Source organism: Limulus polyphemus, unplaced genomic scaffold, assembly GCF_000517525.1.
Source record: "Limulus polyphemus unplaced genomic scaffold, Limulus_polyphemus-2.1.2 Scaffold6757, whole genome shotgun sequence".
Lineage (NCBI taxonomy): Eukaryota > Metazoa > Arthropoda > Merostomata > Xiphosura > Limulidae > Limulus > Limulus polyphemus.
This window is the reverse complement of record NW_013672367.1, coordinates 17,723-33,270: the sequence shown is the minus strand read 5'-3', so window position 1 is coordinate 33,270 and position 15,548 is coordinate 17,723. Positions and strand designations below refer to the sequence as shown.

Here is a 15,548-nt window from a genome sequence, read left to right as displayed (position 1 = left end):
TAGCATACATTACAAAGAAACGCGTTCGCACACGTACTTACATTAACATATACATACAAGATGACCATCTGACCACTAGCATACATTACAAAGAAACACATTCACACACGTACTTATATTAACATATACATACAAGATGACCATCTAACCACTAGCATACATTACAAAACACATTCAAGTGGTCAGATGGTTGTCTTGTATGTATATGTTAATGTAAGTACGTGTGTGAATGTGTTTCTTTGTAATGTATGCTAGTGGTCAGATGGTCATGTTGTATGTAAATGTTAATGTAAGTATGTGTGTGAATGTGTTTCTTTGTAATATATACTAGTGGTCAGATGGTCATCTTCTATGTAAATGTTAATGTAAGTACGTGTCCGAACGTGTTTCTTTGTAATGTATGCTAGTGGTCAGATGGTTGTCTTGTATGTATATGTTAATATAAGTACGTGTGTGAATGTGTTTCTTTGTAATGTTTGCTAGTGGTCAGATGGTTGTCTTGTATGTATATGTTAATGTAAGTACGTGTGTAGCATACATTACAAAGAAACACATTCACACATGTACTTATATTAACATATACATTCAAGATGACCATCTGACCACTAGCATACATTACAAAGAGACACATTCACACATGTACTCACAGTAATATATACATACAAGATGACAATCTGACCACTAGTATATGTTATAAAGAAACACATTCACACGCATACCTACAGTAACATATACATACAACATGACCATCTGACCACTAATATATGTTACAAAGAAACACATTCACACGCATACCTACAGTAACATATACATACAACATGACGATCTGACCACAAATATGTTATAAAGAAACAATTCACAGATGTACTTACAGTAACATATACATACAACATGACAATCTGACCACTAGTATATGTTACAAAGAAACACATTCACACAAGTACTTACAGTAACATATACATACAAGATGACGATCTGACCACTAGTATATGTTACAAACAAACACATTCACACATGTACTCACAGTAACATATACATACAAGATGACGATCTGACCACTAGTATATGTTACAAAGAAACACATTCACAGATGTACTTACAGTAACATATACATACAACATGACAATCTGACCACTAGTATATGTTACAAAGAAACACATTCACACAAGTACTTACAGTAAAATATACATACAAGATGACGATCTGACCACTACTATATGTTACAAAGAAACACATTCACACGCATACCTACAGTAACATATACATACAACATGACGATCTGACCACTAGTATATGTTATAAAGAAACAATTCACAGATGTACTTACAGTAACATATACATACAACATGACAATCTGACCACTAGTATATGTTACAAAGAAACACATTCACACAAGTACTTACAGTAACATATACATACAAGATGACGATCTGACCACTAGTATATGTTACAAAGAAACACATTCACACACATACCTACAGTAACATATACATACAAGATGACGATCTGACCACTAGTATACATTACAAAGAAACACATTCACACACGTACCTACATTTCAAATATTCTCACCCATACAGTAATAAAATGTCAATATCTTACTCACTGTTTCAATGACTACACAAACTATGTACTGATGATAACAATTATAAATCTAAATCCAAAGACATGAAAACTTTTTATTGTAAAAGGCTCTACCCTGATTCTATCATCCACGATACAGCCACCAAAGCTAGTTCATATACCCAGGATCAAACACTCAAACCTACCAAGATAGAACACACCGAACGTATTCCACTTGTGTTAACATTCCACCAGACCAACAAGATGATCAAAAATATTATAGTAAACAATTACACAATACATACTGAAGACCCTACCACTAAATCTCTTTTCAAGGACCCACCCATTGTTTCTTAGACATGACAAAAACCTAAAAGAAATTCTGGTGCACAGTAACCTAAAATAAAATGATACTCTAGGCATTCATACATGTAAATAAAACAGATGTGTCACCTGCCCACATATAAACAGCACAGCACACATACGAGGAAAGAACACAATTTTTGACACAAGACATTCCGTTACATGAACCACAGAATGTATCATTTACTGTATAATTTTCAAAAGATGCAATAATTTGTACATTGGACAAACAGGCCACCAACTCAGTGATCGAGCATGAGAAGATCTAAACTATATTAAACTACAGAACCAAGATACACCTATAGGCAAGCATTTCACCATCAACAACCATACAGCTTAGGACTTTTTTATATATTTTCAAAAACTACATATTTCATCTCATTCAAATGTTTAAGAATATGTAAACCTTCAGTTCCAACTCAGATTAGTGACAAGACTATTGTCTTATGAACCATTCAAATGTTATGGATAAGCAAACCTTCAGTTCCAACTCAGATTAGTGACATGACTGTTGTCTTATGAACCATTCAAATGTTATAGATAATCAGACCTTCAGTTCCAACTCAGATTAGTGACATGACTGTTGTCTTATGAACCATTCTAATGTTATGGATAAGCAAACCTTCAGTTCCAACTCAGATTAGTGACATGACTGTTGTCTTATGAACCATTCAAATGTTATAGACAAGCAAACCTTCAGTTCCAACTCAGATTAGTGACATGACTGTTGTCTTATGAACCATTCAAATGTTACAGATAATCAAACCTTCAGTTCCAACTCAGATTAGTGACATAACTGTTGTCTTATGAACCATTCAAATGTTATAGATAATCAAACCGTCAGTTCCAACTCAGATTAGTGACATGACTGTTGTCTTATGAACCATTCAAATGTTACAGATAATCAAACCTTCAGTTCCAACTCAGATTAGTGACATAACTGTTGTCTTATGAACCATTCAAATGTTATAGATAATCAAACCGTCAGTTCCAACTCATGTTAGTGACAAGACTGTTGAATAAAGAACCATTCAAATGTTTGTGTATAAGAAAACCTTCAGTTCAAACTCATGTTAGTGACAAGACTGTTGAATAAAGAACCAGTCAAATGTTTATGTATAAGAAAACCTTTAGTTCAAACTCACGTTAGTGACAAGACTGTTGAATAAAGAACCATTCAAATGTTTATGTATAAGAAAACCTTCAGTTCAAACTCACGTTAGTGACAAGACTGTTGAATAAAGAACCATTCAAATGTTTATGTATGAGAAAACCTTCAATTCAAACTCACATTAGTGACAAGATTGTTGAATAAAGAACCATTCAAATGTTTATGTATAAGAAAACCTTCAGTTCAAACTCAGGTTTGTGACATGATTGTTGGGCAGTGAAACATTCAAAACAAAATTGTGGAAGAGACCTAATTTTTTTCATCAATGAATCCATCAAAACCCATCTTGAAAAGATGGTGAAAAGTTTGTTTTCAAAAATAAAGCAGGAATCATGGTTTCAAATAATGTTGATACGTTTAAAAAAAATTTCTACTGTAATAGGGTAAAAGTGTAAGGTAAGTTTGATAGGTGACACAGTATACACTGCCAATTAGGAGACCTTAATAGCTGAAAAGAACAAGCTCTAAGCTTTTAGTAGTTGTTTAAATAAGTAACTTTGATTAAAATTTTAATAGTGAAATACACAGAAGTAGTATGGACACCAATATATAATTATAATCTCTTTGTCATTTTGCATATAGCTATCATTTCATAAATGCCAGAAAGTCTAGTCTACTAAATTTTTCACTAGCTGATTGGATTACTGAAATTGCCAAGTCTACTAGTCTCAGGCTATTGAACTATCTCTAATTTTGAGCCCTGAAATATATGTGAGAAATTGCGAGAAAAGAGCATAAGCCTGTGAGTTTATGTTTTTCGTGATCCAACTGAGAGAGTTTTTATGTTAGTGCTTCAGTTACAGTTAGTTTTTTGATTAAGAAATAAATGTTGATGACTATAACATCCTTGGTTTTAGATGCTGTCATCTGGTTTCTTGAATCTAATATCAATGCAAAATATATGATACTTTTTTAGTGTGATTTCATTTTTCTTAGCCTGTTGTTTTTTACTATGAACTGATTAAGAAAATAGCTAACTCCAGAAGCAATACAATTGAATAATTGATAAAAGTACATTCAAATTACAAACTTTTTACAAAACAATGTGTTAAAGAAATACCTTCTGAGGTATATTGTGTATTGGAAGTTAATGTAAAACATTCAGAGTATTACATTACATGATTTATGGATTTTTACTGATCTACTAGTATCATGTGAAAGTATTGTAATCAATGTCATTGATTTACTGATCTACTAGTATCGTGAAAGTATTGTAATCAATGTCATTGATTTACTGATCTACTAGTATCATGTGAAAGTATTGTAATCAGTGTCATTGATTTACTGATCTACTAGTATCATATGAAAGTATTGTAATCAATGTCATTGATTTACTGATCTACTAGTATCATATGAAAGTATTGTAATCAATGTCATTGATTTACTGATCTGCATGTATCATGTGAAAGTAGTGTAATCAATGTCATTGATTTACTGATCTACTAGTATCATGTGAAAGTAGGATTACAATACTTTCACATGATACTAGTAGATCAGTAAATCAATGACACTGATTACAATACTTTCACATGATACTGGTAGATCAGTAAATCAATGACATTGATTACAATACTTTCACATGATACTAGTAGATCAGTAAATCAATGACATTGATTACAATACTTTCACATGATACTAGTAGATCAGTAAATCAATGACACTGATTACAATACTTTCACATGATACTAGCAGATCAGTAAATCAATGACATTGATTACAATACTTTCACATGATACATGTAGATCAGTAAATCAATGACACTGATTACAATACTTTCACATGATACTAGTAGATCAGTAAATCAATGACATTGATTAAAAATGTCATTGATTTACTGATCTACTAGTATCATGTGAAAGTAGTTGTAATCAGTGTCATTGATTTACTGATCTACTAGTATCATGTGAAAGTAGTGTAATCAATGTCATTGATTTATTGATCATCTAGTATCATGTGAAAGTATTGTAATCAATGTCATTGATTTACTGATCTACTAGTATCACGTGAAAGTATTGTAATCAGTGTCATTGATTTACTGATTTACTAGTGTCATATGAAAGTAGTGTAATCAATGTCATTGATTTACTGGTTTACTAGTATCATGTTAAAATCATGTAATCAATGTCCTTGATTTATTGGTATACTAGTATCATGTGAAAGTATTGTAATCAATGTCATTGAATTACTGATCTACTAGTATCATACAAAAGTATTGTAATCAGTGTCATTGATTTACTGATCTACTAGTATCTTATGAAAGTATTGTAATCAGTGTCATTGATTTACTGATCTACTAGTATCATGTGAAAGTATTGTAATCAGTGTCATTGATTTACTGATCTACTAGTTTCGTGTGAAAGTATTGTAATCAGTGTCATTGATTTACTGATATACTAGTATCGTGTGAAAGTATTGTAATCAGTGTCATTGATTTACTGATCTACTAGTATTGTATGAAAGTATTGTAATCAGTGTCATTGATTTACTGATCTACTAGTAATGTGTGAAAGTATTGTAATCAGTGTCATTGATTTACTGATCTACTAGTATCGTGTGAAAGTATTGTAATCAGTGTCATTGATTTACTGATCTACTAGTATCGTGTGAAAGTATTGTAATCAGTGTCATTGAATTACTGATCTACTAGTATCATGCAAAAGTATTGTAATCAGTGTCATTGATTTACTGATCTACTAGTATCGTGCAAAAGTATTGTAATCAGTGTCATTGAATTACTGATCTACTAGTATCATATGAAAGTATTGTAATCAGTGTCATTGAATTACTGATCTACTAGTATCATATGAAAGTAGTGTAATCAGTGTCATTGATTTACTGATATACTAGTATCATGTGAAAATCATGTAATCAATGTCCTTGATCATCAGAGCTTCCAGAAGAATGGGGTGATGGAATACGACAGACCGTGTTTGATGGGATCACCTTTTATATCAAATATTTGGGAAGCATGCTTGTGGAAGATGCGACAGGAGAGGCCTCTACTGCTGAAGCTATTAAAACAATTATAAACATGGTATGCAGTAAAACAACTTTGTGTGTAAAATATTTAGAGAATCTGATTTTTTTGTTCTTAACCAGGACTATTTTTTGTAAACAGACATAGCTTTTTCCATTGTGGTTCTACAGCACTTTTCAATATAAATGACTAAAGAAAATAAGTTAAAGAAGGCTTTATTAAAATAAGCTCAAGATATTTTGTAATTATTTTGTTTCATCAGTTGAAGGCAAGTTGTAATGGTCACCTCACCTACAAAATAATAAAACATTAAAGGATACTTACCTCCTCTCATGCTACAGTTATTACTCGACTGCCAAGATTTCTTTGTCTGCCCATCTAAGCATTGGTCCAATATATTCTTGCTTCTTCCAGTCTTTAATACCAAACTTAATTGCCCTTGGTGATATATTTGTCTCGTGACACTCTCCATCTATGTTAATACACCCTCTATCATGGTATTTATTTTTCTCAATAAAGCTTTCACTAACTGGTTTCTCTATACTACATTGAGCATTCTTCATGTTACCTAGTTGATTTTCATTAGAAAAATTATTCCATTTCATAAGCCGATGTATGGTGTGTATTGCCAGCACAGAGGCAAATCAAGTCTCTCCTATCCCACCTCTGATTTCTAGCATCCCTCAACAATTGGGAGGGGGAATCACTCTTGTTTGAAACTGTCAAAGAGCTTATTGTAGGAGATTGAAACATATATTTGGTTCAATATAGTTTGTCTGGGGGCTTCGAGGCTGAAATTGAGGGCAATTCTGGGCATTCTGGAGATAATTTAGATTCACATTTTCCTTCACCTTCTTATATTCTGGTGGCTTCTCAGAAGGCCACTTTGGGATAAGCTGCCTCAAGCTCTTTTTCTTCAGTGTGTGATGTTTGGATTTTTCTCCAATTCCTTTTGAGCCTGTATCTTACTTGATGGCTGAAAGGTATGGAAGTGAATACTTAGTTTCCCTCGATTCATTGTGGTTCATACATATTTCAACTCCCAATGAATGCATCTGCTCCGAGAAATTAAGGGTTCTAGAGTGCACTTTATGGTTAGCTTCAATAGATCAATGCCCCTGGTGGGACAGTGGTAACTCTACAGACTTACAACTCAAGTCCAACATGTTGTCTTTTGATTACATAACTACGATTTGTTCCAACCTTTTGTCGGGTCCTGTTTATAGCACTGGATTAGCAACTACACCTTGGTTTCTGTTTTTGCAGAACCTTTAGGAGTGCCCACCTCCTCTCTGGTCATCTCTGTGAAGGCAGCCATGACCTTACATGGTACACCAGGCCTATGAACGGAGGTTATGTAGTCCTTTGCACAACATTGGAGATTAATTACTAAGGTTGCCATGTATCTGTCTTAGTCTTTGCTTAGTCCTATCAACAGAAAAGGTGCACATATCAGCAGTGGTGTATTGAGAGGAGGTTGAACCTACTTTGATCAGAAGTGCCAAACATAACTCGTTTTGGACCTGGCTCTTTGACAAGGGTTTTACATCTTCCAGAATTGCCCTGTATAAGGTAGCCTTATCGACTACCATTCGATATTTTAGACAAAAATTATTTGAGTCCCCAGTACTGTCCGGCTTCATCAAGTCATTTTGGGTACTTTGTCCCAAACAACAATTCGAGTTACCTAACTGGTATATTAAGGTGGTATTACATGACCTTTGTCAACACCTGGTTGAGACCTTAGCCTCATGTGTCATGTATCACCTTTCACTGAAGGTTTATTTTCGTTGCTGCTGACCTAAAGACATCTCCAGTTGGAGTTTTTTGCACTGATTGTGCACAAGATACTTTATCATTCTACCTACGTCCTCACACCGGTTTTTCTTCCCTAAGACACTGTCAGCTAGGGAAAGAGGTAAATGCTTTTCACTGATTTATCTTATCAGTGTTTCTCACTTCTATGACTGATCATATTTGATTATTTGTTATGTCCAGTGAGGGTCTTGAAGGTAGTGTTGTCCTTTAAGGATGCTAGACAATGACTTTTTATTCATTGGGGTCATTCAGTTTCCCAGGATTTATCTCCAGTTACATTGATGAAGCGGGTACAAAAATTGATCCATATTGCTTATTCTGTGCTCTCTTTGAAGGCGATGAGACTTCTATGACTCACGTCTAATCAAATTCATCACACTTGTATGTCCTTAGTGGCCCGGTTGAACTGCTTGCTGGACGACATTGTGTGGGGTGGTATGTGGATCTCCACCCAATTCTTTTACCTCAAATTATTTGCATGATCTGGCAGTATCTTCATCTGAGGGTTTTCAACTACCTCCTTTAGCTATCTTAACCACTTCTGCTAGATTATACAGAGGGGTGAGCACTTTCATTGCCACATTTGTCTCTTCTTTACCTTTCAGGGTCCCTTACCTCGTTTTCACAGGATTTCACTCTACCCATATTTATTCAATCCAATGATCAGCAGGGACAGGCAGGATCCCCTTATGCTTTACTCATGATTGTCCATGAGTGGCGGTCCGCCATAGTACAGTAATACCACCAGTTACTTTCTAGGTGGTCTTATGGAACATCTCATTTCTACAGAGCTTGCTGCAACCTAGATAAGGTATGTTGTGTTAATGGTTGCTATTGCAGGATTGGTTTGGTAACAGCACACCTTCCTGGGCAACACTCACCACCAGTTACCTTTTAAAAATTAAGGGAACTTGGTTCATCTGTTGAACTGTTTCCAGAGCACTGTTCTTCAGGACAGGACTCCTCAAACTGTATTATTTCACAGATTCTACTAGTGGATCCAATTTCCATTCACTGAGGTGGTGGACATAGGCTTTTCCTCCAGAGTGTTATAGTGAGTTTTCACCACTCTTGGAGAAGAGGTTGGTGTTGGGAGCCCTCCTACCCGGATCCCTGGATGTTTTTTCCCAGATTTTGGTAGGGGAGGCACCAGCCTACACAGGAGCTTACTCATAATACCAGTTCAGGTTTGATGCTCAGCTATCCGGTTGGGTTGAGCGTGGCTCTTCTTTTTAATCAATATTAGTTCAGTATATTGCTCATGGAAGATGGTCCATTGTCTCCTTGTAATTCCAAATGCAGAGTGGTCCCATTCTGGATCTTTGGTTGAGCAGCATTTGTTGCATGTCCTCCCCATAATTCCATGGACAAGTGGAATTTACCTTACCCACACATTTGGGGAGTGAGGATGAGTGTTCATAATTCCAGGCCAGATGAGTTCTGTTTCCTCAGGTTGAGTAAGACATACAAGAGCTCGTCATTCGGAGCCTGATGTGTTGCCTTTCAGACTTCTTTATAATGAGGAGAAGGTTGATCCACTATGGTGCTGCTTACCTTCTTGTCATGATTCTGGTGACTTAGAAAGCATCACCCTATGGCTACAGGTTGGGATCCAATGTGGGATATAGGGACCATGGCTGTATAATTTTATCTCTGGGCAGTGTAACCTCAGCTAACTGGTTGGGGCCTGACCAGTATTGATGACAAGTCATGTAACATTCCACCCAAAATACATGAATTAAATTCCAGGTGAAGAGCATACATGTTCTGGAGGTAGTGTGGTTCTCCCGCTAGGGTGCCAATCTTTTATAAACACACACTTGATCTATGCAGATGCTTTCTATATGGATAATATCATCACTACCTAATTCACATTATCAGCATAGGATTTTAGCTGTAGTGTGAGAGGAGATATGTTTTGGAATTTAACATTTTCACAAATGAAAAAGGTATTTCCAATAATGCTTAATCACTCTCCTGCCCTTCCTCCTCACTACAAGCCAGTGGTAGAGACTATAGATTTATTCCGTCTCCAGAAAGTGATAACATTATGTGAATGAGCTGCTTATATACAGTACCAGGATAGAGGGCACATTGATGTAGGTGGAGAATGTCATGAGACAAATATTTCCAAAGGCAATTAAGTGGAGTATAAAAGATTGGAGCAAGTGGGAAAAGTCAGACCAATGTTTATATAGGCAAAGAAAAATACCCTGGCAGCAAGTAGTAGCTGTAATGTGAGAGGAGGAAAGTCTTATTGGAAACACATTTTGACCTAAGAAAATGTTAACTTTTTGTCCATCTAAACCATCCTAAATTAAACTAAACACTAAATAACTCAAAGCCAGCCCTTTAATGGACCAAATGATCCCTTTTACTTTCATGTTGTATTAAACAAATTGTAACAGTTATGTTCGCAAGGTATAACGTTGATCTGGTATGTGCTGTAGAGGTGTGTTGACAAGGTATAACACTGATCTGGTATGTGTTGTAGTGGTATGTTGACAAGGTATAACACTGATCTGGTATGTGTTGTAGAGGTGTGTTGACATAGTATATCACTGATATGGTATTTGTTGAAGAGGTGTGTCTAAAGGTATAACACTGACCTGGTGTGTGTGTGTTTTAGAGATGTGTTGATGAGGTATGATTACAAGGTGTAACACTGATATGTTAGATGTTGAAGTGGTGCGTTGACAAGGTGTAACACTGATATGTTAGATGTTGAGGTATGTTGACAAGGTGTAAGACTGATATGTTACATGGTGAAGAAGTGTTTACAAGGTGTAACACTGAGCTGATATGTGTTGACAAGATGTAAAATTGATATTTTACATCTTGAAAAGGAGTGCTCACAAGGAATAACATTGATATGTTACATGTTTAAGAGGTGTGTTGACAAGGTGTAACACTGATATGTTACATGTTGAAGAGGTGTGTTGACAAGGTGTAACACTGATATGTTACATATTGAAGAGGTGTGATTACCGAGTATAACATTGATCTGGTGTGTGTGTTGACAAGGTATAACACTGTTACATGTTGAAGTGTTTACAAGGTGTAACACTGATCTGGTGTGTGTTGTTTAGGTGTGTTGACAAGATGTAACACTGATATATTACATGTTGAAGAGGAATGTTCACATGGTATAACATTGATAAGTAACATATTGAGGAGGTGTGTTGACATAGTATAACATTCATATGTTACATATTCAAGAGCTGTGTTGACGAGGTATAACACTGATTTGGTATGTGTTGGGGTGTGTTGATGATGTATAATACTGATATGGTACATGTTGAAGAGGTGTGTTTACAAGGTGTAGCATTGATCTGGTGTGTGTTGAAGAGCTGTGTTGATCAGGTATAATACTGATCTGGTGTGTGTTGAAGAGCTGTGTTGATCAGGTGTAATACTGGTATGGTATGTGTTGAAGAGGTATGTTTACAAGGTGTAACACTGATCTGGTATGTGTTGTAGAGGTGTGTGTACAAGGTATAACACTGGTGTAATGTACTGAAGAGGTGTGTTTACAAGGTATAACACTGATATGCTGCATGTTGAAGAGGTCTATTGATGAAGTATGACACTGTGTTACACATGAAGAGGCGTAACACTGATATGTTACACGTCAACAGGTGTGTTGACAAGGTGTAACACTGATATGTTACATGTTGAACAAGTGTGTTGACAGAATATAACAATGATCTGGTGTGTGTTGACAGAATATAACAATGATCTGGTGTGTGTTGAAAAGGTATAACACTGATCTGGTATGTGTTGTAGAGATGTCTCAATGAGGTATAACACAGTTATGTTGCATGTAGAGGTGTGTCAAAAGGTATAACACTGACGTAGTGTGTGTTTTAAAGGTGTGTTGACAATTTATAACACTGATCTAGTATTTGTTGAAGAAGTGTGTCAAAAGGTATAACACTGACCTGGTGTGTGTTTTAGAGGTTTGTTGACAAGGCATAACACTGATCTGGTATGTGTTCTAATGGTGTGTTGACGAGGCATAACACTGATCTAGTATGTGGTATAGTGGTGTGTTGACGAGGTATAACACTGATCTAGTATGTGGTATAGTGGTGTGTTGACGAGGTATAACACTGATCTTGTATGTGGTATAGTGGTGTGTTGATGAGGTATAACACTGTTATGTTATATCTAAAGGTGTGTTTACAAGTTAACACTGATCTGGTAGGTGTTGACAAGGTATAACACTGATATATTACATTTTCAGGAAGGGTGTTGATAAGGTATAATGCTGATCTGGTATGTGCTGTTGAGGTGTGTTGACAAGGCATAACACTGATCTGCTATGTGTTGATGAGGTATGATTACAAGGTATAACACTGATATGTTGCATGTTGAAGAGGTTTGTTGACATGGTTTAACACTGATATGTTACATGTTCAAGAGGTGTTTACAAGGTGTAACACTGATCTGATGTGTGTTGACAAGATGTAACACTGATATGTTACATATTGAAGAGGTGTGTTCACATGGTATAAAATTGATAAGTTACATATTGAGGAGGTGTGTTGACAAGGTATAACATTCATATGTTACATATTCAAGAGCTGTGTTGACGAGGTATAACACTGATCTGGTATGTGTTGAGGTGTGTTGACGATGTATAATACTGATATGGTACATGTTGAAGAGGTGTGTTTACAAGGTTTAACACTGATCTGGTATGTGTTGAGGTGTGTTGACGATGTATAATACTGATATGGTACATGTTGAAGAGGTGTGTTTACAAGGTTTAACACTGATCTGGTGTGTGTTGAAGAGCTGTGTTGGCGAGGTATAACACTGATCTGGTATGTGTTGATGATGTATAATACTGATCTGGTATGTGTTGACAAGGTGTAACACTCATCTTGTATGTGTTGTAGATGTGTAACAATCTGTTATGTGTTGTAGAGGTGTGAGTACAAGGTAGAAAACTGATATGTTACATGTTGAAGAGATATGTTTACAGGTGTAACACTGAGCTGGTGTTTGTTGTAGAGATGTGTTGACGAGGTATAACACTGTTATGTTCCATCTAAAGGTGTGTTTACAAGTTATAACACTGATCTGGTAGGTGTTGAAAAGGTGTGTTGACAAGGTATAACACTGATATATTATATTTTCAAGAAGGGTGTTGATAAGGTATAACACTGATCTGGTATGTGTTCTAATTGTTTGTTGACAAGGCATAACACTGATCTGGTATGTGTTCTAATGGTGTGTTTACAAGGCATAACACTGATCTAGTATGTGGTATAGTGGTGTGTTGACGAGGTATAACACTGATCTGGTAGGTGTTGACAAGGTATAACACTGATATATTACATTTTCAGGAAGGGTGTTGATAAGGTATAATGCTGATCTGGTATGTGCTGTTGAGGTGAGTTGACAAGGCATAACACTGATCTGGTATGTGTTCTAATGGTGTGTTGACAAGGCATAACATTGATCTGGTATGTGTTCTAATGGTGTGTTGACAAGGCATAACATTGATCTGGTATGTGTTCTAATGGTGTGTTGACAAGGCATAACATTGATCTGGTATGTGTTCTAATGGTGTGTTGACAAGGTATAACACTGATTTGGTATGTGTTATAGTGGTGTATTTACAAAGTATCACATTCATATGTTACATATTCAAGAGGTGTGTTGATGAGGTATAACACTGATGTGGTATGTGTTGAGGTGTGTTGACGAGGTATAATACTGATATGGTATGTGTTACAGTGGTGTGTTGACAAGGTATAACACCGATCTGGTATGTGTTGTAGACGTATAACAATAATCTGGTATGTGTTTTAGAGGTTTGAGTAAAAGGTATAACACTGATATGTTACATGTTGAAGAGGTCTGTTGATGAAGTATAACTGATATTTTACATGTTGTAGAGGTGTGTTTACAAGGTATAACTGATACGTTACATGTTGAAGTGGTCTGTTGATGAAGTATAACACTAATGTGTTACACGTGAAGAGGTATGCTGACAAGGTGTAACTGTTATGTTACATGTCAACAGTTGTGTTGACAAGATATAACTATGATCTGGTGTGTCAGTGAGGTATAACACTGTTATGTTGCATGTAGAGGTGTGTTTACAAGTTATAACACTGATGTTGTATGTGTTGAAGAGGTGTATTGACAAGGTATAACAATGATCTGGTATGTGTTGACAAGGTGTAACACTCATCTCGTATGTGTTGTAGACGTGTAACACTAATCTGGTGTGGGTTGAAGAGGTGTGTTGACAGGATGTAACAATGATCTGGTGTGTTGATGGGTTATAACACTGATCTGGTATGTGTTGTAGAGATGTATCAGTGAGGTATAACACTTATGTTGCATGTCGAGGTGTGTTTACAAGGTATAACACTGTTATGTTGCATGTAAAGGTGTGTTGACAAGGTATAACACTGATCTAGTATGTGTTGACAAGGTGTAACACTGATCTGGTATGTATTGAAGAGATGTGTTGAAAAGCTATAACTGATATGTTACATATTGAAGAGATGTGTTGATGAGGTATAACACTGATATGTTGCATGTTGAAGAGATGTGTTTACATGGTATTACACTTATCTGGTGTGTGTTGTAAAGGTGTGTTGACAATGTACAACACTGATATGTTACATGTTGAAGAGGTATGTTACACTGATATGGTATTTGTTGAAGAGGTGTGTTGACGAGGTATAACACTGATGTTATATTTTGAAGAGGTCTGTTGACGAGGTGTAACACTGACATGTACCATGTTGAATAGGGGTTTTGACAGTATATAACACTGATCTGGTATGTGTTGAAGAGGTGTGTGTAGAATATATCCTTGTGGAATATTGTATGGTAGGTTTTCAGTTTAGTTGTTTTTTATGTGTTTAAAAGAAGATATGTGTAAACTTCAAGCTAATTATTGTGGAGTAAAAGATCATTTCAACTGGTCTAACATTTAGATAGTTAACTTGTTGTATTATTGTGGAGTAAAAGATCATTTCAACTGGTCTAACATTTTGATAGTTAACTTGTATTATTGTGGAGTAAAAGATCATTTCAACTGGTCTAACATTTTGATAGTTAACTTGTATTATTGTGGAGTAAAAGATCATTTCAACTGGTCTAACATTTTGATAGTTAACTTGTTGTATTATTGTGGAGTAAAAGATCATTTCAACTGGTCTAACATTTTGATAGTTAACTTGTTGTATTATTGTGGAGTAAAAGATCATTTCAACTGGTCTAACATTTTGATAGTTAACTTGTATTATTGTGGAGTAAAAGATCATTTCAACTGGTCTAACATTTTGATAGTTAACTTGTTGTATTATTGTGGAGTAAAAGATCATTTCAACTGGTCTAACATTTAGATAGTTAACTTGTATTATTGTGGAGTAAAAGATCATTTCAACTGGTCTAACATTTTGATAGTTAACTTGTATTATTGTGGAGTAAAAGATCATTTCAACTGGTCTAACATTTTGATAGTTAACTTGTTGTATTATTGTGGAGTAAAAGATCATTTCAACTGGTCTAACATTTTGATAGTTAACTTGTTGTATTATTGTGGAGTAAAAGATCATTTCAACTGGTCTAACATTTTGATAGTTAACTTGTTGTATTATTGTGGAGTAAAAGATCATTTCAACT

General features: G+C 35.4%; 1 protein-coding gene across 1 annotated transcript in view; it reads left to right on the top strand.

The window, feature by feature from the left end:
- The window catches only part of LOC106474048 (low density lipoprotein receptor adapter protein 1-A-like), a 34,121-nt gene that overhangs the window by 1,777 nt on the left and 16,796 nt on the right, over nucleotides 1-15,548 (top strand). The window contains exon 2 of the mRNA XM_013934733.2: nucleotides 5,986-6,151. Coding sequence (XP_013790187.1) covers nucleotides 5,986-6,151 — 166 coding nt within the window. The remainder of the gene's footprint in view (nucleotides 1-5,985; nucleotides 6,152-15,548) is intronic.